Genomic DNA, 26,374 nt, shown 5'->3' with positions numbered 1-26,374 from the left:
GGTTATAAAGATAACCTGAAATGTAGTTTTCCATTGGGCGAACACAACACAACGAGTGTTGTATTGAATGTACTGGCCCATTGGACCTTTTGAGAAAAATTTGTGAATGTGGGAAACACAGTTTGTTTGAAATGTGGAAATACAGAAAACATCAGTTAATGATCAAATCAGATGTGTATCAAATACATATCTCAGGATAGGGCCAAGGATGTGACTCCAGTTTTTTTTTTTTTTTTGCTCTTATCAGAATAAATTGACCTGTTGTAGAAGAACTAGTGAATGACTCTTGACATTACCACACATGGTTCGTGTGTTTGAGTTGCCAGCACCAAAGTTTTCCATAAACTAGTTATTCTTCTATTTCCAAACCCCAGAGCCATTTGTTGCCTCTGCATCTGAGCGGTCAGTTCATCATTCATCGTCAACGAATTAACATTTTTTCTAGGGTTTCTGAATTGCCATATAAAATAGAGTATTGTTTTTATGTGAATGTTTTCTACTCTAGGTTAGAGTTCAGTGTTTAAAGCAGACTGATACCTTGGTATGTGTTTGGAGAGTACTCCCCATATACAACCAAAAAGAAGATGAGGTTGTTTTCAGTTATTTACTGCAACTTCATGTTGAATTTTTTAATTAGTGGTCACGGACAACTGAAGGTTGGAAGACTGTCCAACTTTAGCTGTTAGTGGTCATAAATTGATTATGTTTGGCACAATTACCAACCTTAAAAAAGAAATAAGAGTTTGCAAAGTCATATATCAGAATGTTGTGTATTGTCTTAAGCAGTTTTGACATCATAAATGTCATTTTTAAGCCAGATTGTGATAATTATGTTGAGATTTAAATTTTGATGGAAGATTTTAGGACCACTGTACTTCCTACTCTAGCCAGACTAGTAATAACTATAAATTAGCCTTGTTGTAATCCATCTTGAAGGGTTCTTATTGTTTGCCCCCGTCCTCATTTTTGGTGACTCCTGCAAGTAACAACATGACAGACCAACATTAGTTGGATGTTAGACACTTTAAATCGCCTTAGGTTGCCTTGGCTTACTTGTTCATATTAAACACTGTGGAATAAAGGCAAATTCACTCTTTTCATGGTTTGTTGCTTAACAACCCATCAATGACACCAAAGTCTAATCACTCATAACCAGTTCTAAAAGGCCTCCCTCAATTGACAGGGATTTCTGCTCCTATATTTCCTTTGTGCTGATTGCAGATTTAAGATGTAAACAAATACATCTTCTTTTTATGAATCATGGCTTTCATTTGGAAGTTGTTGTGCACAGTATGTCTTCCTCAAGCCTTTTGTGGATTTGTGGTGTTGGAGGCTTTTCCATGTCCTCTTTATGGACATGAAGATTGGATTCATTTGCGGATTAGTCTTTTGTCACTCATGTTGAAATCATTTTTATGGGTTTGATATAATGACAGCAATGGGTCAAATATGGGTTGAAGGACAGTGTCAGATGAAGGGCAAACGGTGTGTTGTCCAGAAGTGTCATGTTCATATTTGATAATCTGAAAAAATGCAAAAGCAACAAAACACCAGAATGTGCATGCCCTATAGCATGTTGGAGCCTTTTATTTTTTGTGATTAATATGAATACATATTTTAAGTAATATAACACACTGATTTCTAATTATATTGCACTGAAATGTAATATAATTGCACCACTCTTTTTACTCTCCTTTCTACCTCCCCTTCACTTTTCCTCCTGACTTGAAATGCAATAATTTTGTACTGATACGGCCAATTTTCTAACATGCAATCAAATGTACTAATTATTTTGATGCCAAATTGAAATTTTATTGATCATTGTGTTTGTCTTCCAAGTTGAATTGTCCCTTTTGGTAAATTATGGGTTACCAGTCCAACTACTTTTCCAGTAAACAAGTAAAAACAAGAGTAATTACAAAAGTTAATAGCACTGACCCCTGAGGACTTTTAGACTATGCTTTTGTTTTTTTTCTTTTTTTTTTTTTACACTGGTGTTAGTCTTATTTTAACCAAGCTAATATTAAAATTAGAACCATTTCATAAATATGGCAAATGTTAAGATGGCTATCTCTGACACAAAAATGGGAATAAATTTTGGGGTCATGTTCTTCATTGTCATCCTTATGATTTTTATGGTCACTAACATGATGAGTTCTTGTCAGTAGCTAACTCGCAGAAATCCCATAGCCTGTAATTTGTAAGCAGATCACCCACTGCTCCCTCCCCATCTCTTTATGTTAACACTTGTCTGTATGGATGGGGTATCTGCATTATGCCTGGAGCACAGGTTTTGTTTGGCAGTGTGCAAATTCGGCCGTTATCCTTCCACGCGATCGTTTCCTCTCTCGCTTATCTCTCCTGGCCCCTCCAAAGTCGCCGTACTTCCACACACACTGACAGCGATCAGTATAGCTTTCAGACACTTGTCTGGCTGAGTCTGCCATGAAGTGAAGGCCCTCCTAGGTCCCCTCGCTGTCCTCAGGGCTTGTGTGATTGAGTGACTGGAGTGAGTGGGGGCCAAAGATAATAAGGGGAAAAATATAAAGACATGGGGCGATGATATGATAACACCCCCCACCCCCCCCCCCATCCCTCTTTTTACTCCCCTTTCCACCTCCCCTTCACTTTTCCTTCTGTTCTTCTTTCTGTCCTACCCCCGATTTCTGTGCACCGAGCCTGTCCCACGCAGCAGTGTAAACCAGAAGTGACATGTGACACCCACTCCCCAGTGATGTGCTGACAAGCGGGTACTAGAATAGGTGACAATGTTTTCTTTTTTTGCCAGTCTGGCTTAAGTATGGTGAGGGGATTCATGAAGTATTTATGAAATATATTATGAATCATTGGGCCTGTGTTTTTTCCCTGTATTTTAGGCAGCAGGATTTGCTTTTTAATAAGTAAGCCTCAGTGAAGGCGAGGTTGAGGAAAGCGGTAAATAGAAGAACTCTTTACATTGCATCTTTACTGGTGTTTCTTCATAGTTAAGGCTCTGTGTTTATATGTTTTAACCCCTGCTCACAGTGCCTTTACACACACACACATACAGACACACAATTAAACTTAGTTTCTTCCTCTGATCCTAAGTGTTTCTAATGAGGGAGTGTGCCAGAAAGAAAGAGAAAGTGTTTTTGCTCTCAGCGACCAACAATTTTGCCTTTTTTCTCTGGTGTTTTTGAAGCCTGCAGTGGATTCTGGCTGTGGCCTTGATCAGAATTACATTGTGGAAGATGAATTAAGGGTTTTTTCAATTATCCCAGAGGTTGGCCACCATTAGAGCATCAGCGTACTCCTGCAGTGAGACTAAACTCTTTAGTTTTGTTCCCCTCGTCACCAAAGAACACGTTTGTTCTACATTGTCAAGCTTTTGTACATTTTTCTGTTTGTATATTTTTATTCAGAAATGATCTATTTCATATAGCACATTCTCTGCTTTAAGTGCTTGTAGTTGGTGGCCAAAAATCCCAGTAGCTAAAACAATTTATGCAGCATATTTAAAAAAACAATTGATTTATCAAATTGGTCATTAAAATTATCATTTTTTTAGGTTTGAAAAATAAACAGCAAATGATTCTGTTTGTTTTGGGGTTGGATACCAAGGTCTTTTATGTACACTTTTCTTTTTTTTTTTTAAATCTAATCAAGATGTGTAAGCTTTCAGTTCTGTACCTCTTTTCTGTTTTTCAACATTTTTGAGCTGCATTTGTAAATTCCAGTACAAAACTTACCAACTCCCAGGAAACTGGTAAGTGCACTGGGAAGTTCAGAAGGGCACATGTTGGATGGGCCTTGGAAGGGGGCCTTACTGGCCTCATCAGCATTTGAATGTGTTCTGGCTAGTGAAATAACAAAGTATACATAAATATATAGAGATAATGATCTGGCTAAGTCCCTATGTGTGCTGCTGTATTCTTATGCTAATGAGCAAGCTATTCAGCATCAACAATGGTCACATTTCAAGAAAAGGCAAAGCACTGAAGGAGATAGTCTTCTCTGTACATGTCCACTGACGGATGTGTACACGCACATGCTCAGCAGGCCCGATTCCTCTTCCTTTGTGTCTAGCTTTTTTTTTTTTTCATTACATTTTTCAATTTTAGATAACACTCCAAGAATAGACATCAAACAAAAATGAATCATAAATCGAGGTCAGGAGTTAGCCTCCCTCCAAAGCAGAGAAAGGGTTAAAAGTGAAAGTATTTTATTCTTTAAAAAAGATGGAAACACTGATAGGAGAGGAGCTCTTCTCAGCAGAGGGTTCAGTGAACTATATGTAGGTAGCCACAGGCTAATGGGCCGGTTGGTCTCTGGCTTGCCAGGTATCCTGCAATGCACATCTCCTAACACCCCCACCCCACCACCAACACCCTCTACACACACACTCTCCTCGTCATCCTCCATCACCCACCTCTTCCACCTTCACTCTGTGAAAATCCCTCCTCCACTTTCCTCTAATCTCACCTTTTTCTTTGGTGCTGACCCAGGGAAGCCCACTTTATTCCCCACTGCATGCCAGAAGCCAGCGTTGTGATCGGAGCCTGGGCCCCTGTGCTGGTTCCCCCTCTCCTCTCCTCTTCTCTCTCCTTGCCCTGGCTGCCTGCCTCCCCGACGGCTCTGCTCTATTGATTTAGTTCTCCAACCAATGCTGTCTGTCTCTGCTTTACACCACCAGCACCTAAGTCCCTCATCTTCATAACCCTCCCTCTTTTTCTGTTTTCTTTCTTTTCCTCTCTTGCTCTTCTTTTCATACTTTTTCTTTCTGTCCCCTCCTACACAACCAAGGGCTAGGGCAGAAAACCTGACAGAATAGATGGGGGTGCAGAAGAAGAAACTAGGCCTTTGATTTTTCATTAGAAGCACGTCCATATTTTAATATTGAGTTTAATCGGGCCCTTATGCCTTAAAGAAATAACCATTGAGAGATGATCCCTCGGCCTTCAAAAAGTATATGGCGCTTCTTCAATCAAAGCCCTCCTTGAATTCGCTCTTTTGTTTGGAGTTCAGTTGCAGTCCTTCCCCCTCCTCTCTTCTCTTGCTGTCTCTTGGCCTCTTGCTTCATGGGTACAGTCGTTAGGCTTTATTGACTGATCTCGCCTGTACTTAGTAATAGAAATGACTTTGACAGGGAAATACACCATTGGTATCACAGAGGTACATGCATGGCCCCGTTCAGAATAGTGTATAGTCCCACTGTCAAATGTCTGGAGATTTTCCCCCTGGAGATTAAATCCTGTTTAATTTTGGTCTGATATTAAAAAAATGATAGCCTTTGCATTTTTTAAAATTAAACTAATAAACTAAATGTTTTTCACAGATGCTTCTGATTATCTAATTTTTAAGTGACATAAGATCTTTTTGGAGCTGATACTCTGTAATCCTGAAAAAACCTTCCTCACACCATACCTGTTTAAATATGTCAGAGGCATATTACCTTTCATTCATCATTCATCTTTATTTGTGATTTCAACAGCCGCTTTGGTAAAACTCCTTCAGGTTTTTCATGGAAGTGGAACACAATGCCGTGTGCGGAGAAGCCACCAAAGCACCAACCTGTGAGCTAATGAGAGGCCCCATGCTGTTATCTAAGGCTTCTGCTTTTCTACCACTGGTGCTCTTCCATTAGGGGAGAGAACACACACCGGGCTTCTGTTCACATATGTTGTGTCTGTACATTCTGTGATGGAGGTTTCCCTGCGATGCAAAGGCTCATAGAAACCTCTGTCTTACATACAGGAGCCCTCTTGCACATGCATGCACTCACACAAACACACACAACAGGCAGAAGTGGAAGATTTGATGGCACCAAAGACCACAGTAAAACAAAGGAACAAATGACACCCTCCTGTGACAATAACAACTGTAGCTGCTTGCTTTTGTCTGATACTATATCAAATGCATTAAAATGCAAAACAGCACTTACTTAATTGAACAACCTCTTCCAATTTGTTTGTGTTAAAGGGGAGTAGAAGATGCTAGACAACAGTTTGTGTGTATGTTTTCCTTTGTGCTGGCTGTGTGTGTGTGTGTGTGTGTGTGTGTGTGTGTGTGTGCGTGTGTGTGCGTGTGTGTGTGTGTGTGTGCGCGTGTGTGTGTGTGCGCGCGCGCGTGTGTTAAACCCCTGCCAAGCAGAGATGCATTATTTAAGATGCTGTTGTGATACTTGTGCCTGCTTAAAGGTCTCAGCTTCCTTTTAACGCCATGCCGCATCAATCCACCTCTGCCCCCACTTGTGGGGGAAACCAGAGTGGGACCTGCTGGCAGTGGTCCACACATCACCTGGGAAAATATCACAGCAGGGAGAGGAAAGGATGTGATATAGATAACCTTTGAGTTTAGCACACATTCTTCTGAACAGAGACTTTTTATTATTCTACTTTGTCATCACTGACTTTAGACTTTTGTATTTTTCAGTTTTATAAGAAATTGAATGTCATATTTGTGAGCACTTTATTAGTTATTTCTAAACTGGTGGTTTTCATATATTTCCAAATTCATAAAGCGACTGTGATAGTTGGGAAAATAAAAGGTTGAATGCCAGTTTCAGTCAGTCACATAGAGCTAGATATAAGAGGCTAAGTCTAAATTTGGAAATGCCTAGTCGCTCTCCTACTGGTGAAAAAGCCTGTAATGGAACATAGAATTGTAAATTGAATATGGTTAATTACTCTTCATGGTATGCCACCAGCCGTGTGTGCAAGTCGAAAAGGAAAAGCTTGGGAAAGTGGAGGGAAAAGGCGTCTGCAGAGAAACTTCAGGGCCCCTCATTACACTCTGCCCCTGGGTATTTTTACGCCTTTTATTTCCCATCTAATGAACTGTTTACATTTTTCTGCTTTCCAGGCGCCACAATTATTTGTGCTTGTACTAGTGTCACTCATTGCATTGGGCAAAAAGCATTGAGGAGAGATGGAGGGCACTGAAATCTGTATATGACTCAGCCCTTTTGATTTTAATTATTGTAATTTTTAAAAAATAATGATCTTTTACATTGGTTAGTTTTTTTTATCATTATTGATACATTATTGGTAAATGGATGTTTTAAAGATTTACTTCATTTTTTTTTTTTGACTATGCAACTTAAATCATGTTTATTTGGACAATATATAACATTGCATGCCCATATACTAGAAAGAAAGTGCACCCAAGAAGAAAAGATCTGTGTATTCGTTATAATTAAATAAATATCATTTTCTGCTCACACGATTAACTGATTACCATATCTGATATGAATTGTTATGCATGCATATGTAATTACAGTTTGATGGGCAAAGACAAATCAGTTTTTGTTGTCTGCTATCAGTGTCAACAGAGGTAAAATGTGTGGTTTTGACAGGACACCGGCACCTCCACTGCCGCATTTGACGGGATGTGTGGAGTTTTAAAGGCAGGCCACTTTGCATAAAGTTAAGAAGTACCTTTGTACTTTTCTTGTGTGCTTCCGGGAATAGAAGCAAATTCTCACCCAAGATTAAAAAAGTGACGAAAGACAGACCTTTCAAAGGATTACAAAAAGCTTTTTTCTTTTCTGAGCAATAAGGTATCTTCTGAAAGCTCTCATTATTTTTTAGATTACAGTTCCTGATTAGTGGGTTTCTTCTTAAGAAACAAAGCTCAGTTTTCCCATGCTCTAACTGAAATGAGACACTTTCTCTGTGCATTGTTTTTATTAGATTTTGCTGTAGAAGAGCTTTATGCTTTCCTGACCTCAAGAGTGATCCTGTTGTCACTAACCCTTTTTTTTTTTTTTTTTTTTTTGTGCCTAACACCTTAACTTCTGATCAGAAGTTGTCACTGCATTAAGCATTCAATATTGCACAGCTGTTTATGGTTTTACATCAAATGGGAAGGCAGTAATCACTCAGGAATCAGTTGTTTTCCAGAGGGGGAATCCAAGAACAGGAGTGTATACTGTACAAGCTGCAACACTTTTCATTTCAATGACATTTTCTATTCTTTATACTTTCTTTGTTATCTACAATGTTCTCATTGCAGATGCGCTTCATACATTCATCTGTAACAACAGCTATTTAGAAATACCAAAAAACCATTCTCATGGTTTGAAGGCAACATAAGCCCTAACATTCAAATCAATGCTTCTCCTAGGCTTTCTCGTCTCAATTACTGGTGAAGTTGTCTTTCTCCCTAAGTTGCACTGCAGCTTTTTAAGATGTAACTCGACTTAAATGGAATATGTGGGTGTTTTCCTGGCAAAAATATCTGTGCGCGCCTTGTGTACGAGTATACATGCTGTCTTCAGTTTGTTGCTTATTGTCTTTCTGGCTTTACTCAAATCTGAAATTCCTTTTTTATATGCTGACAACAGGACAGTGACCACTTATTTCCCTTTTTACATAAGAACAGCTATAAAAATGTTCATAGTATAATTGAATTTAAAAATCAACATAAAATTTTGTTTAATTTTATAGTAGACTAAATTATCTTATGTGTAGACTATTTAAAAGTTATTATACATTCCCAGGTGACATTTCAGCAAAAGAGGTGTCTTTAGAAGAAAAAGAAATATTTATAACATTTTCTGTAGAGTGCCATATCTGTAGTTGCTTATTTATTTTAACTGTTAGGTGTTAATGAATCTAATTGAACTGGAATAATTGCACATATCTGCCAATTTACTTTGATTTTGTCCTTTTCTGTGATATAATTCAGTGTGCAACCGTTATCACACACTTAAAAGTAAATGCGCCTATAGTTTAATGGTACAATTGCAAAACCATTTTAAACAGCACATTTTGAGAAAGTGCTTCTGTGTGTGTGTGTGTGTGTTACACAGGAGCAGTTGTGGTGGGGGGTCCAATATTGTGTTTTATTTGAGCCTGTGCTGCCGATCCTCTCTCTTTCCCACAGTAGGCGTTCTGTGGTTAGCTTAGGTCCCTGTGGCTGAGTATTGTTTGGGTGCACTCTTTATCTAATGGGTTCTGTGGTCTGGGTCAATCAGGCCCTCCATCTAGTCAGTAATTACTCCAGAGAACTGTGGCCCTCACCATCACGATAATAACAGCCAAATCACATCAGCCATGACTTTCCACTCAGTGCTCCAGATTATGAGGCAAGACAAATAAAAAAAATCCTGTGGCTTGGTTGTGATTGGTTCCAAAGTTATTTCAATCAGGGTACATGATATCATCACTGTTGAGGTTAGAATTGGCTTTTTTTAAAGTTGGGTTTGTGCATTTCTCATGGAAGGTAGCATCAAAGTACTTCATGCAATAGCTTCTTCAAACTTTTGCTGATAATAGAAAGATTGTGAGAAAGGATACTGTATTTGAGGAAAAAAATGTCCCTACCAGGTAATTGGTGTTTTTTTTTTTATTTAGAGTTGAGGGCTAAGTAAATATAGAAAAATAGAAAGAATTTGTTTTGAGAAAAAGTGATATTTTCATTCCTGTGCTGGTGTTTGTCTTTGATTTTGCCCACCTCCTGCAGCCCACCTAGAAACCCTGTCAAGGCAGGGAAAGAACGCGAAGGAGGCTTAGTAAACATTTTCTGTGTCTGCTGCTGGTGTGTATTTAGTTTAGAGGGCATGCCAAGAGGCTGTTTTTCCATGGTTTGGGCGTCTGTAAACAAGCGTTACAACGGCAGCCCACTCTTCCACAATCGGAGGTGGCACACTCTGAAGTGTGTATGAAAACTGTGTGTTTGAATGTTTGTCTTTTTGGGTGGTTTTTTTTTTTTTTTTTTTTTTTTTTGGACATGGCATTCCCTCTTATTCTAGCCCATCTAGACAGAGAGAGAGAGAGAGAGAGAGAGAGAGAGAGAGACAGAGAGAGCTTGTGTGTGTGAGAGGCAACCCCAAATCCGATGGGCCGCCAATGGGTGATGAATTATTCCCTTACTGAGTCTCAGCATTGGTGTTATCACAGAGCCTGCCACTGCACTGGGATGACAGCAGTGACAGCCCCCAGAAAAGATTTAGCGCTGACAAGTGATACTTCCTCATAATACATCTCCCTGGCCCTCTCCCCTGTCCCCATGTTCCACAGTCTCTCCATGCACACAAGATGAGGTTTTTTTATCCCTCATCTTGTATTTGTTTAAGTGGGCAAGGTGGGGGGTGGAGGCTCTTTGCCACCCCTCCTGTGGCACAAGTGCAATAGGTACAGTAGATCACCTTGGAAGGAGGCGCGGGCATACCCAGACAACTCAGACATGCTTGTTGTCACTACAGGTGTTGTAGGGATACACACACAGTAACACCTTCTCACACATACAGACAACCTGCAAGTGTATGACTCAGTTTGTCATGGAGTTCCATTAGGGGGCTCTCGTGCTTAAGGAATGCCTGTTGTGTTTTTGTATCGACAACAGTACTAAGCCATATTTCCTCACTTGTTTTCTCTTTTTTGCTCTCCTCTGTTTCTCCCCTCTCTTCTTCTTTTTGTCCTTCTTTCTCATCCTTCTCCCCTGCAGAAAAGGTCACGTATTGCCTACAGTGATGAGGTGCGCAATGAGCTCCTGGGGGATGACGCCAGCTCCTCGGAGAACCAGGTGAGGTGCTAATCAGGAGCCCAACCAACACTTGTGTGGGTGGCTCACTGGCCCCCAGGGTGAGGAGGGGGCCCCTCACAGGGGCCATCGAGAGCCGAAACCACAGTATTGTCACCAAGTCATGCGGAAGGAACACTGTTTAATGCAAAGCTGGACTGCCAGTGAGTAGGCTCAAGGCATGGGACCAGTGTGTGGTCAAATCCAAATTGTGACTGACACCCACACACACAATCAGCACAATTTTCAATCCCAAAAACCTGACCTCCCCACTGCAACAATCCAACAGCTGTTCTCCAGCCAGGTGTGGACCCAGGCCTATAATAGATGCTCCGTGTCCAATCCCACACAGAGACAGGCTAAATCTTATTCTCTCATCTTTCTTTAAACTCCATAATGCAGATATTCAAAACTAACAAGGACACAACTCATCTCTCAAAACACTAAAATATTTTTTTAGGTTTTGGTGCAATATGAATTACCATTTAGTCCCTTAACATGAAATATTGTTGATTATTAACCTTTGGACAAATGTCTCAAATTCTGTTTGATATCTTAGACATTTATTGTTCATTTAGCGACGGTGAATGATTTCGTTTGAATATCTTTTCATCCTGTTGAATCTGAGGGCGATATAAACAATGGATAAAGGCCGCATAAAAAAATCTCCATTCATTGTCAGCGTAAGTCACATCAGTTCTGAATGTGGCAATGAAGCAGAAAAGCAATTATCCTGAATTGTGATCTTAATTGCCTAAAGTATGCCACATGTTCTTTAAACCTAAGTTGTTTTGAATAAATATAGTGCTGCATCAAAACAGTGATACATCAACGGATTCAGCAAACAGCGTTTTAACATTTAAGACGCACTTACCTATTGCTCACCTGCACAGCTGCCACTCATATGCAGAAACTTAACTATGACCAAACGTCTTTTGACTAATTATATATTGTCTTTGAATCAACTGTCAACTTGCAGGGGTTACTGTGTCTCAAGGCACGCACACAATAACTCACTCTCACATGCAAATAAATACTTTGCATTTTCAAACATGCGCACTCAAAAAAGAAAGATGAATACTCAGATGCATATTTGCACATTTACTCTCATGGTGCTTTATGGAAGTATATTTAGATGATTCACAGCTAAGCACAGCTAAATAAAATTGTCCGTGATTTTTTTTTTTTTTTTTTTTGAACATTTGCCTATTACCATTTCAATGATAACCCATGAACTGCACATCTTAGAAACATATGTATCTCGAGCCAAGATGTGTAATTGATATGCATATTCCTGGCAAATTAGCAAGACACAAAAGTGATTCTGTCATTTTATGCAAAAGTTAGGAGATATGCTGTCAGAAATGTCATTTTTGAGACACTGATGGGTTGTATCAAAAATTGTCAAGGAAAACTAAAAAAAGTTAAAGATTATATTTATGTCCTATTTCCCTTTCATTAAAAATTGATAGATATTTAAAAGTAATATTTGTAAATATATAATTTCCACATCTTAAAGTGGAATTAATATTGTGGAAAAATGTCATTTATATTGTACATTTTGGGAATTGCTGGTTTATTGTAATTATTTTATAAATTAAATATATATATATATTTTGTGTTGACAATAATCAAATTTATATAATTTTATATTATGCTAAATTACTACATAAAAAAGTTAGTCATAAATTGCATTATTGTCAAAATAAAACATTGTGCTGCTTTAATCCATGCATGCACAAATGTCAGTCAGAATTAAGGTAGTGATACATGGCTTCATTTTAATTCTCAATTAATATCAGTGGGATAATGCAAATATTTTTTTTGTATTGTAGACTCCTATTTTTTTTTATGTCAAAAGAGGTATAAAATATATTCATATTAACACTTATTTTCTTGAAGTAAAAAAAAGAAAGGTAAGCTATAATAACTGACATTTTCCTGTACCAGTCCTCATTTTATTTTTTTGTTTTATTTTTCTTCCCTAATTTCCTAATTATTTTTTCCTAAATTTACTGAAAGATTTCCAGGATTCAAATCTTAATGTGTTTAAGACACCATAAAATATTTGATCGTGAAAAACACAGTAATCATTAATAATAATAATAATGTATCATGAAATTTAAGCAATTATAATTGTATATCTGAAACACCCCAAACCATAGAAAGAGGTCATGGTGGGGGCAACAGCAAAGCAAATAGATGATATACATTTTGGCTTTTTCTCCCAGGAGTCGTATTTACCTCATTTTCATTTTAAAACTTGTGGAGATAATACTTGTCTTGGTCTTGCTGTGAGTGGAGTACTCGGAACTTCAGGGTTTTTTATCTAACGAGACGACGGTGATAGGAGAGGGGAAAAGATGGTGGGGGCAGGGGCAAGTCGGTCAATTTAATTCCTGACGATCTGAAAGAGGTCAGGATCATTTCATATAGCCCTGGCTGAGCAGATCATTACCAGTCACAAATCTGTTGGTTACATGGCAAGGATTTATAGCTAAGTAAATGGGGAACCGTCATAAGTTCTGAAAATGGCGTGTTGGCCCTGCGATAATGGCTAAAGGACGATTTAATAGAGTTCGGCATTTATTCGTTATCTGTATGCGGACAGAGACTGAATTGGCACTATCACTCGTTTTTTTTTTTAATAATGTGGTAGGCTACCATTGCACATTTTTTTCTTTCTGTTTCCCCTGCATGCAACACACGCACAAATCTTGGTATGCACACACACACACAAATGCCACACACAAAAAAGCAATTGCACACACATTTTTCACACACGAACATTATACGGAATAGTTTCGATTTCAGTCACAGCAGAAGGCTTGGCCACAAGAGATTGTGCTGGTTTGAGCCGGCATGGACCAGATTTTACAGGCTACAAAGGAAGCAGATTACCACTTGTATCGAATTCCGTATTGGATAAAAAAAAATCTTTTGTTTGAAAAAAAAAATTGCTGATTATCATAACAGCAAAATTGCAGCAGTGCAATTTTGAATACTGGCTGGCATCACAAAAACACAAGGAAAGGCGCTCATGCAGGAGTAATTATAACATTTACAATATTCTGTATTTACCGCTCTGTATCTCTTGTGCACTGCGAACATCATTGGCCATACTAAAGAATGTATGCCAAAGAAAAATAAAGTTAAATGGGAAGAAACATAAACAGCTCAACATAGCCCTTGTATAGTTTGAACAAATCCTCCATGAGGACTTGTAATCAGTCAGGCAGCACAAATGAGCTAGAACAAGTTTTGTTTGGTACCCATTGACTGATGGCAGAGCTGGGGTGAGGGATCGCAGGATCTGCTGGGTTTGTTCAAGCCCCAAATAACCACATCCACAGTGTAGTTTTAAACTTTGGCCTCTTTAATAATGCATTCTTGGTGGGGAGTTGTTGCTTAAGTCAGAAAAGACAGTTTCCACTCTAAAGTGCGCCTTGTTACTGCCGACATTTTCAAGGGTAAGAGCTCTTTAGAAAAACATGCAATTATATTTGTTTACCTCCTGCATCACAGATGTTGAAAATATTTTTTATTTGCAATACTATAGTCAACCATTGCAGATATATTTTATCATTCGTGGGAAAATGGTGCGCAAACTATTTTTGAGATGCTTCTAAAATTACAAGGACAGAAATGTGTGAAATATTTTTGTTTTTTTTGTCTTATATAGTGTACATTCATCTTGGGTTCATTATTATATTATTATGAGTGTGTTTTCTAGTGGTGTTATATAAATAGAGGACACAAATGTATGCAGGACAGTTTTGCTTGTTTGTTGTTGTTTAGGATTTTTATATGATATAGGTGCCAATGTTATATGTTAATTCTTGATAGATGCTGATGCTTAAAGTATTTTAACCTAAAGCTGTTTATTTACCCTAAGGCCACAGCTGTCTTTTTTAAATCTTAAAGTTAGCAATCAAACTTGTAATTCATGATCTGAAAACTCTTTTATTTGATTCACATTTATTCCAGCTCACAAAATTCAAAACACTTAGCAGAAGTAAAACTGGCCCTGAGTTTCCCTTTAGAATTGCTACCCTTTAATGTTGGCCAAGAAATGTGAATTAAAACGTTTGCACCTTTAGAGATTTGTCCTTTCCCTTTTCCAGTCAAATGTGTTGCATTCCCATGATAAACCTCAGTCTTCTCTCTCCTTCTCTACAGCCCTCACTAAGGAACAGGCTAGGGAAGCAACGTTTTAATTGTGATTAGGGATAATTAATGGCAAATCGGATTATTGCCCTCTGCCTCATGTCTGATTCATTATCAGAGATGCAAGATTTTCCAGGATTGGGAATAGGAATAGCATTTCTTATTTGCTTCACATTACATTTGCTATTCTCTTTCATCAAAAATGTATAACTATGCTAAGATTCATTTTTCATGATCTGTGGCTGTCCCAATAATAAGCTGCACTGTATGTATATACAATGGTAGCCTCACATGACTTTCCATACATAATCTAAACAGCATGCACCTTTACTGAGATGGATAAGCTCCATGAAATATTGATAACATATCGGCATTGATAAACAGTGGCACAAATGGAGTGGCTCAGCATTTCTCCAGCTCACTTCCAAAGGGCACATATTTCATTTTATCCTTTTCCAGAGAATTCTGCAAAATGACAGCTACAAAATATTTTTTCTCAACATTTTAAAAATGCTGTAACTCTGCAGACTGCATTTTATTACATTTACTTCTGTGATAATGTTACTTGATATTGCAAGTTGAGCAATCCATTCCCTCTCCTTGTTTAATGTGACAGCGCCATGACTTGATCTTTGTTTGTTCAAAAAAGTCAGCCTGAGCTGAGTGTTTAGCTTCGTTTAATGTGTTTGTCTTGTGATTTCCAAATGCTAAACAGGCAAACAGATAAATCGTCAAGGTTAATTCTGCACCCAGCCACATGACTGATCTTCTTCCTGCCATGTTTCTGCTTTTTTATCTCTCCTTCATTCTCTCCATCTTTCTCTCTTCTCCCTTTTGCTCTCATGATGCAGTTGATAAAGTTACGTGAAGAGGTAAGTGCTTCTCTGCTCTAACAATTTAAATTCTGCTTTCCCACTGAAATTTCCATTTACCCTGCTCTCTCCTGAAGAAAATTAAAATCAGCTCATTTGGACACGTTTTTTGCATGTCAGATTGAACGGCTTAAAGACCAAGCCAAAGATAATGAAGTCACCAAAGACCAGTTTCTCTAGTTTACCCTACCTTAAATATTAGAAAGTTCAGATAAGGTATTATTTCTGATACACATTTTTGAAGAGAAATGTTGGGGAATGAAAGAAGGCTTAGAGTATTGTAGCTTCAGTTATTGGGCCAATCATAGTTGAGAACCTGAACTGTGCATTGTCTGCTTGTAAGATTTGCTGCCTGTTTATTCTCTGGAATGGGAGAGTATTTTTTTTGCATTTCACAATAAATGGGATTAGGACTATCATTGCTAATATATATATATTTTTAGCTATACATGATTCAAGGCAGTGTGGTAGATGGTTTATTGTCATTCATCATTGCATTAACATCAGCATAATCATGGTGTAGACCTATCCTTTCAAGCAAAAATATCATCAGCTTGTCTCAATACAGTTATTTATACTGCCACTTTAAACATGAACATGCATTACCCAAAGTAGCATTTTACCACATAACATCAGCTACAAAGCACTCTACAGAAAAAAGTCCCAGTAAAGTTGCAGATTAGCTGGTTAGCATATCGGTGCTAGAAATGCCATCATTAGGCTTGTTAAGTATGACTAAGTAAGACCAACTTGCGATAATCATCATTTTATTATTCACATAATTTTTCACAAAAGTTTCCTGTGTCCAGCTTCAGTAACAGTTGGCATTGTTTTTCTTCACTTTGAAATGGTAAACAATAGACACTGATACTGGAGGTAAACCATGATTCCTTGAATATTTACTCATTCTAGCATCTGGAAATGTAATACAGATGCTCTAATTGACCTGCTCCACTCATAATTAAGTACATGTTGACTTTGTAAATTGAATTTCAGTTTAAAATATTTATGTAGTAAATATGTTCTTGGGTTGCCTTCACAACCAATGTGAATGTCAAATAACAGAGATACTATGTAAACAACAACTATGACTTTTACCCCTAACCCTAACCCCTCAAGCAATTTCCCTTGTGGATCACTAAAGTTTAGTCTAAGTCTTTCAGAATGCTGAACACATTATACATGTCATTTGAACAAATTAATCAAAAAATGTCTTCCCTATAATTGATAAAAATCTTATATTCTGTACATTTTATTAATGTCCTTTAAATGATGGCACAGATATCATTAAAGTATGTTGTTAAATGTGCCTTTCAGTGAGACTGTGTTCAGAGGGGTTCTGTAGAAGCTGAGTAATTCAATTCCTATCAAAGCCTCTCCATTCACACCTATACATAATTTAGAGCACCAGCCTGGCCCAGATGCCATGTTATCACACCTTTTTCTTTTATTTAGCTGTACTTTTGTTTTCCCTTTTTCTTCCCACCTTTTTGTGCATTTCCTCCTACCCTGAGGGTCAGAAGACATCTTGTGTTACCTCACCTGTCTACCCCTTTTTTGGAACGGCCCGATCTGTGTAATCGGGCTTGATTCTGCGCCCTCTTCGCCATTGCACTTCTCCATTGCAGTGTTTTACCCTTCTGCTCTCCCTGCATTTAAATCAAAGGCTGGCACAGCTTATACACACTTAAGCCTTGCTTTTAAAAAACTATACTTTTTTTCTTCAGCTGAAAAACATGTTTAAATATTTAGCACCCATATTCACAGCTGTTTGACACTTGTAATTCCTCGTCTTACAAGTCCCAAACAAACGGCACAGAAGATCACACAGTCAGTCTGAATCACAGCTGTCATCATTATTCACTTTGACTCTCCCCCACCCTTATTGAAATAATAAGGAAATCATCTGAACTTTGGAAAATGGTGATAGTAACCGCCTGTGTTTGATATTGAAAAAAGGCAGGAGAGCGAAAGAAGAGGAGAGAGATTTCGTTTGAGCTACAGCTGCATTGTTCTGGGGCTCCCTGTTAATAACTTACAACTGAAGAGTGTTTCTTGACGCAAAAAAGCACAACAAAAAAACACCATTTTTGTGGTTCCTAAGAAGATCTTTGTTCAAAATGTAGGTGTCAGATGAAAAGGCATACATGCATAGGCAGAAATGGTGGTGGTGATGGGGGGCTGCACCAGTGCACTCACAGATGCACAATATTTATTATATATTGCATCTAAAACCTTTGCTAGAAGGTTCCATGAGACCAGATCAGATCAGATACAATTAATGCCATCCTTAGTTTTTCATGTGTGTTTAAATGATAGATCTGTATTGCAAGCGTTTAACCTTGATTAGGTCCATATGTGTCTGTACCTTAGTCTGAAGGTTTCACAGTTGTTGTATAAGAAACGCAGGGATCAAGCCTTGATATGGGACATTGTAAGAGCTAGTATTCAGTTTGCATTGCCCTCAACAAAAATGCTGACAAAGATGTCTTGGATTTTGCTTGCTAAGTGTAGAGTTAAATTGCCCTGCGATACATTCACATTTCTGTGGTTGTCGTGTGACCGTTATTTACTGTATAATGGAAAAAAAAAAATGCTAGGTAAGTGTCACCTCGCTTTAGATTACATTTGTAGACGCCATCTCTGTATCAGCCTTGGCTGTGACTATGAAGGATGTATGTAGGATGTTTAGTTTTAATTGTGCCATGTTCCTCTTCATTATTTTCCATGGTATCATCCTGTGTTCATGGCTGGATTGTTTCATTATTAGGGCCATCACAGTGTGCCATTACTGGATTCTTAGAGGCTGAACTCTCACCCTTTCCTTCAGGTTCCTTCACCGTCAAACTCGGGGCACATTATTCTAATGATCACACACATATACACCACCACTGCCACCACTACTCCCCAGCACCCCCCTCCCTCCTCACACACCCACCCACAGTCGCCCACCCCTCCCCCTGGCCCTAAAAGAAGACAGAATGAGGGAGAGAAGAGAGAGAGAGAGAAATTCAGGAGGAGAAAGCTTTGAAGTGGCTTTCCATCGCAGTGAGTCTGCCGGCCGTCTCCCCGAGACGTGTCACCTTTGCCGAGAGGGAATAGGAAAATCACGTTTCGAATGGTAATGATAACATACTAATCACTTGAGCTCTTTGAAGAACCCAGGGAGTGCGCTACTCTGTCAGTATCCCTAGCTGCCTCATGCTCCCAGGCATACACAGGCACTGCAGCCACGGTCTAGGTGTATTAGCTTAAGCATTGCATGTCAATACGTCCCCTCCATCTCAGCTCATCCATAGGGGCTCATTATAGCCTGAATTTGGTATCCATTTTTTCCCACGTGCACACTTCCACCATCTCCGTTGTTGCTGCAACCACTTCCACACCTGTGTAGCTCCTCCCCAAAACCTTCTACCATACCCTTCACCAAAAACACACCACACCTTGGATCCTGTTCCACTCACCATCTCCTGATCGCTTTCCTTCTACCAGCAACCCATTTTAACGCCCATCCACCCGCCCATTCTCCTATCCCTCCATCCTCCCCCTGCCCTCCCTTTAACTATTAAAATGTATCTCTGCAATTTTAAATGACATCTGTCAGTGGCACAAAGAAAAAGGAAGCAAGGGAAAGGAAAGAGTTCAGAGGAAGATTTCTCCTCTCTGCTCTTTTCCCATCCCTCTTATTGTCAAACTTTGGAAAGTGTGTCGTTGACTTTTTTTTTTTTTTCCTCCATGTTTTTCATTTCTTCTGAGTGATTAGCTGGTACACATTTTGACAGCCCAACCAAAACTCGAGATTTCACTTCTCCCCCTGTCCCCTTCACTCATATGATGGGCATAAACCCTTTTCAGAGAGGCGGTTGTCATTCTCTGGGTTGTTTTTGACTGTCAAATATGTTACATCTTATCAGTTTCTTAACATAGCATATTAGAAAGGCCATCAAAACCAACAACATTGGAGTAAACATTTATCTCTTCGATGTTTATGCTGTTTATGATTCTCTCTTCTAAAGGCCGTATGGATTTAATGAAGACTAGGTCTGAGCTTTACTTTCTCATAAAATGTGTCACTACAGTGGACAATGTGGGGCTGTTTATGATGTTTTGAAGTTTATACATAGGATGGGTGGTTGAAACTTGGACTCTACAAACAGATTAACAACAGGCCGTTATTGAACGGATTGCACTGTACATCTACATATAGACTATAGATAGACTGCATATTGACTACCTTTATAAGGAAATGTACACCTAAGTGATGTTGATATGAGTACATAAAAGAAAACAACTCATTCAAAACACTCATGTTAAAAACGCAAGGTCAAAATGGTTGCCATGATTGGCATTCTTGTAGTTTAATGCAACCTCAACCAATGCAAGTGAGATCAGTCGTAGTTATGGTGAAAAAATAAAAGCCGGTATTCCCAGATAATTTCCTCAGGAGCAGCTTCCAGTACTCAGTGACAAACTGTAGCTGTTAGTTGAAATGATACTCAGGGTCCCCTGATGGTGGCACATAGAAAGAATTATGTTTAAACCCAAAATAAAGACATTTAAGACATTGTCAACCTCAACTAATCACTCACAACACATGTTCAAAACACCCTAAATGTAGCTCATTCTTGAGAAATCTTTGTACAGGTAAAATACATATTATACTGAAATTAGAATAATAGAGCATGCAGCATTATATTCAACAATACAAGTTGTCAGCTGTAGATATGTTTAATGTAGTATCATGTAGAAAATGTAGTGATGTAGCATCATGTATTAGATACTATAGAATAGTAGTAACAATAATAGTAAAAATCTAGAGTAGAAATTTTATAACTTATTTTATTTTATTATTATTTTTTATAGTCTGGATTTTGTCTGAAATTTGTCCTACAGTTTGAAGCCTTCACCCAAGCAGTGTTTTCTTTTACCTGGAAAGGTTCATTCAGTGCACCTCCTTGTTTTAACTTTTCCCTGTGTGCAGCAGAAGACTGTACTGTTACACAATAAGGAGTCAACAAACCTCAAAGTGTTTCTTGTTTTCATGTCCAAGATGAGCAGTCTCACCTCTTACACTGTCAACCTCAACATGCATATGCTTGATATTGCATCAGAATATAACAAATTGTCATCCATGAAGGTTATTGCCATCCTGGTTGTATTATGTTGTCACTGTGGATTGGTCTGTCTGTTTAAGTGACCTTGTTGATGTGCTTCTTTAAGTCCCAGCCCTTTCAATCATTTTTTTTGTTTGTTTCTCTGGCTTTATTTTTTTCCTCTCTATTTGTTACAGAGAGCACATCTGTTGGACAACACAGAGAAGCTGGAAAGGTCATCACGGAGACTGGAGGCCGGCTACCAGATAGCAGTAGAAACGGGTAAGTATTCTGTTTTGGATTGGGTTGGGAAGTAGAGAGGTGGTTTTGGGACAGGGGTTCAAGATAGTGGTGAGGATGAGTGAGCGACAGCAAATTGTCTTGCTCATGTGCAAGGTGGGTGGATATGTGTGCGTGTGTGAGTTTTTTTTTTTTTTTTTTTTTTTTTTTGGGGGGGGGGGGGCTGAAAAAAAAAACCCTCTTTCCTTGACGCATGATGACATTTTCGGGAGCACATCAAAGGTGAGAGGGAGAGAGAGAGAGAGATGTACAGGCGACAGATTGGGCGCTGCTACCCATTGCTCTACTCCTGCATAAAATTCATGCATTGCTGTGTGTGTGTGTGTGTGTGTGTGTGTGTGTGTGTGTGTGTGTGTGTGTGTGTGTGTGTGTGTGTGTGTGTGTGTGTGTGTGTGTGTGTTTTTACACAAGCAGACAGGGGGTCTGTGAAAATAAACAACATCAGCATTCCTCCTGAAGTTCTTAATTTAGGAATCCAGAAGAAAGAAAAGATAATATCACTTTCTAAATAAACCATACAAAAAACACACAAACTCCTTTTTTCCTCATTATCAAGGATGGTTTTTTATCTTAAAATAGGAAAAAAGCTCATTGGGATCTTAAATAGATTTAACCAGTTAACATATTTTTTTCTTCCTGTCTTCCTTCCTGACAGTCACCATATTATTGAGGCACATTGTATTCCTCAGAGATGTATCAAAAGCTCATTCTCTCTGTGGCTTCCGTTGTAGTTTTGAAAAAGTTTGTCAATTTACACTATAATCACGGGGTGGCTGGTGTGTGCAACATCGACAGATTTAATAATTCAAGTCAAGGCAGGTTTGCACGTGGACCACCAGCTTTTGATGTTCTCTGTAACTAGCATTCACAAATACTCTCTGCTTTCTCTGCTTAAAAATGTCGGTTCAAATGTCTTAGATGATCCTGCTATTATCTGAGTTTGACTATGTCAAATTCCACGACAGCCACCAGGTTTTAAATTTTACCCAGTTGTATCTGTCACTAGTGGCATGTTTTGATGTTTAGCCTTACAACTTGGTTGGTGTTAAAGAAGTGGGCCATGGCTCAACAGTGTTCAGTACCTCCTGGGCCCAGCGGCCACATGGCCCTTGACCCTGTGTCACCGGTGGCTGTCTCATCCACTGTGCGTATGGCTAGCTAAGAACAATGCTCGTTTATCCTGTCTTGGTCCCACACACTTGGCTTGGTCCACACCAGCTGTGGGGTCTATTTGTGGTTTGGTGGGGAAGCTACGCCCTGCATCTTTAATCCATGACCCCTTCCTTTACTCTGCTGTCGATACCAAGCCTTCGCTCAGTTGCACAACCTGAAATGGCAGTGGCTCTGGGTCAAACAGGGAATATATGTGGGGAAGGGAATATGTACTCCACCAGACTAATTACTACATATACTAAGCTCTCAACATTATGGGCACAAACATTAGGCAGCCATATTTATCTATTTGGGTTTTACAGTTTGACAGGCTATGCCGTCTTCGCCCGGCCATAGTTCTTAAACTATTGAGACACAGTATAGTGCTGGCGTTTGCTTTGGAATTGTTCACTTTTATACTTCAACAAAGAATTTATTGTAGTTCCTTCTTTTTCACACCAAAAAAATAGAAAATAATCAAATATAAACTTCAGGAGCTACAGAACAACTTATTCATGCACGTGTATGAAACAACATGTATGAAAAATAGCATTGGCAGTTGTTAAGGATATAAGCTTTAAGCTTTCAAACAGAGGTGTGGAATCCACAGACATAAAACAAGAATAATTACAGCATTTATTGTTTCTCCAATCGGACACACTCTAGTCATGCTGTAAATACTTTTCTTGCCACAAACCTTAATTCTCCTCGTACATCTAAGCTGTACTTTTTACGAAGAGCAGTTTGGCATCGTCATTTTGCAGTAATTCAAAGTTGCATTCTACATCTGCAATGACACAGTAGCCCTTAAGAACTGTTATTGACCAATGGGGGAAGTGGAACTAAAAAGACAGTTTATTTCAAAGACATAGATCCTGAACAAAGAAGTGGCGCAGAAAGCCGGCATTGCCCCCTTTTCTCTTCAGTGTCAACAAAATATCTCTTAATGACCAGGAACAAAAAAGCCAGGATGCTTCTAGGTCACGTTTAAGGGGAAAAAAGAGAACTCTTAGTTCTATGAAAAGATGAATCTTCACACAGTACAATTTTATCAGATTTTAGCTTTTTTTTTCTACCATTCTCCATGTCTCCAGTTTATTTAATGAAAACAAAGGCTTGCCAAAAGCAGTGAGAGCCCTCAGAGAGATACAGAGACAACTCTTTGGACATGCAGAGCTATTTTCCACAAGCACCCTTAAGGACTGGAGTCCTGTGTTTGTCTTATAAATAAAGTATAGAACTTCATTAGTGAAGAGCACTGACTTAAAAGCCATAGCAACAAGCAGACATGGGGGCTAGCCCAGTTAAAGAGGGCCCTAAATAAAGAGGGAGGGCATGCAGTTAGCCAATTTAAAGACATGTGAGTCAGGGGCCTTTCAAATGCCCAAATGTGGAGACTTGACTGATGTTAAATCAAAGACATGCCAGATTTTAGTCCTTCCCTACAAAGTTGAAAAGAGTTTGAATTATTTATGATCACTTGTTTAGAAGTAGATAACATGTCAGATAAGACGTCTAAGTTTCATTGATTAGGTATTCCACCTTTGTGATTATTTTTTGTCCAAGGGCAGAGTTGATTTTTGATTCTGCTGAATTTTCTACTAACGGTAATTAAAATTCGTTGTTTACTGCCCCCTGATGATTGGACGGCATTAGATAAAATTTGCTTTGTTGTGTCAACATAAAATAGTTTTTTTCTAATGGTAATTCCATCCATCCATCCATCCATCTACACACATACTTGGTTGCTAAAAATGCATTTCAGAGATAATAATTTAAAATTGGACAGTTGGATGGAATAACTGGCAAATGTGAAGTGAACTCACTTTGAGAATTCATCCATCTTTGTACTTGTTCAGTTGTCATAAAACTTAGCAATGCTAGCAAAATGAAACAAAAGACAAGACAGACAAAAGCATTGCTTCTCTGCTTTTTAAAGATCGCCAGCAAGAGGCTGAGGACACCTCTCGTGTGAATGTTTTTGGTGTTTAGGTGCTTGTAATCAATCCTGCAGAATGAAAACAGCTCATTAGGGATCGATTTCAGTCTCGTTTCTAAAAGCAGAAAGGGTCATGGCTTGGCCCCTTCGGGACCCAGGCTTGCCAAAAGTTCACACCATGCCAGGTAGAGAGCAGCACTGCAGGCCATCAACTTTATTAGGATAGAGATAAGCTGATTAGACTTTGTCAATCAAACTCAATCATGATCGAGGGAACTTTTCTTTCTGTCACTCCCCCTTTCTTTCTATTGCCACTCTCACAATCTCCCACTCTGTTTTGTGATAAATCATTGAAGCGACCAACAAAGTGGCAGCCATTGCTGGGCTAAGCTAAGCAGCCCTGCCGTTGTCACAAGGCAGGCGCGTGAGGACCCTGTGATGATGTGACGACTATATTAAAGAGTACATCAATTTGTTTTAGAGCAGTTTGATTTTGAACTGCATGGATATTACAAGAGATGGGAGAAATAGGGGGAGGGTGAACATGTCGGCGTCATCGAACATGATTCCAGTGGCAGAACAAGGGGTGCTGGGACAGCAAGAAATAAATAGATAAATGATAGAGTGAAGAGAAATAAATAAATATGTTTTTGTAAACATAAAAAAAATCTTCATGGCTCTCTTTTGAAGCAGAGTGTGGCTTTGAGTCTTGCTGTGAGTCCATGGGCGCTGGAGTGGCCCAGTAACACAGCGCACATTTGTCCCGACTCTCTATCGCTCCCCCTCCATCTTCGTCTTTTCTGTGTTTCTCTCTCACTTACTTTATTTCTCCCTCTTCCCTCTTAAGATCTGACGTGATGATTCTTTTGGTGCTGGGCCACCAAAGTGGTGCTCGCTTCTCAAATCCATAAGCAAACACTTAACAAATGACATAATCGGTTACACTTATGAGCCCAAGTGATATTTAAAGCAGATTCTATTATTAGATCATGACAGATTCTATTTCTGTTTTTGTTATTTGCACTTTTTGGTTAATTTGAAAAAATATAGTGTAATAGTTATGTAATCTTCTCCCTGCACATGAGAAAACAATATTGGCAATTTATTTTGGAATAGACATAATTTCAAAACATCATGAGAATAATAAATATAGTCCCCATTACTCATTTATTTCTTGTACTAAGTAATGTTTAATTTGTTAATTCTAATACTTACAAATTCATTGTAACATTAGTTTATATTATTAGATTTAGATTTTGAATTACCTGTTCATGCACCAATTTGATGCTTGATTTTTTTGTTTTACCCCAATCACTGTTACTTGACACTGATTTGTGGAAATATACACAGTTTATATTGAATGTAAACCTCTTGCTTATTATGCTAACATATTGCTGAATCTTGTCTTTCTTCTTTTTTTAGTTTATTCTCTCTGTTCTACAATGTAGTTTAAATATTTTAAGGACCTTTTTTTTCTTTTCTGCTTTTATAAGGACAGTTTGCTAAAGTGGATTTCCTCGAGGTATAGCATAATAAATCACTTTTTTTTGTAGACTAATAAAATTGGCATGTTGTATTGTATTCAAAAAGAATATGAAGTTATGTGATAATTGATTAATGAAGCCGGGAGCTAGGACTTAAATATTTCACAGTTTGAGTTTTCAGCTGAGGAGAAAGTATGTTTTTCTATAGCTATTTATAAGTGAAATAATTATTTAAAATGCTCAGAAAATTTAGCTTGGAACCATATTTCCTAAATGTATATGCTTTAACGCATAACATCTTGCTCTCAGAAAATCTAGCCGCGGGTGAGCTGTTTATCGGTAAACCCCTGGTGGATGAAAGGCGTAGCAATAATGATTTTTTTCTCTCCTAATCGGACCTTGTCAGCAAGGCGTCTTATCGTGGAGAGGAAAATGACACCGATCCTATCGAAGAGCCTGGAGTCCGAGTCGGCGGCGTGTGTCCCCCCCAATCATGGCCGGCCGTGGCCCAGCCATATCTAGCGCCGCCACAAACAGCGAGCGATGCTTTTTTCATGTGGACTTCAAAAACGTTGCGAGTCATTAAAATTGCACCCGCGTTCGACAGCGGGGATCAGCCGCTCTGGAGCGAAAATGGGATGTGGGAAGAGGAGACTCGCTAAATGTGTTAATTCCATCCTCACATGTTTACGGCTTAATTTTAATCTGTTTGAGGGAGGAGGAGGGGGTGGAGGGACGATTGGAAAGGGGGGCGGGAGGGGCAATGAGAAAGCTTCGCACTGCAATAAATCGCCATTATCTTTGACACCCTAGGACTCAGCTGTTCCAGGGATTTAGGGGTCCACTGGCAACAGTGTATATCGT

General features: G+C 38.8%; 1 protein-coding gene across 2 annotated transcripts in view; it reads left to right on the top strand.

Moving 5' to 3' along the window:
• vti1a (vesicle transport through interaction with t-SNAREs 1A) overlaps positions 1-26,374 on the top strand; it is a 105,162-nt gene that overhangs the window by 11,407 nt on the left and 67,381 nt on the right. For both annotated transcript variants that reach the window (XM_026316375.1, XM_026316376.1), the window contains exons 4-5: positions 10,429-10,506; positions 20,833-20,917. In XM_026316375.1, coding sequence (XP_026172160.1) covers positions 10,429-10,506; positions 20,833-20,917 — 163 coding nt within the window. The remainder of the gene's footprint in view (positions 1-10,428; positions 10,507-20,832; positions 20,918-26,374) is intronic.

This window comes from Mastacembelus armatus, chromosome 19, assembly GCF_900324485.2.
Source record: "Mastacembelus armatus chromosome 19, fMasArm1.2, whole genome shotgun sequence".
NCBI classification, from domain to species: domain Eukaryota; kingdom Metazoa; phylum Chordata; class Actinopteri; order Synbranchiformes; family Mastacembelidae; genus Mastacembelus; species Mastacembelus armatus.
Note: the sequence above shows the minus strand (reverse complement) of the source record. Positions and strands in the feature narration are given on the sequence as shown.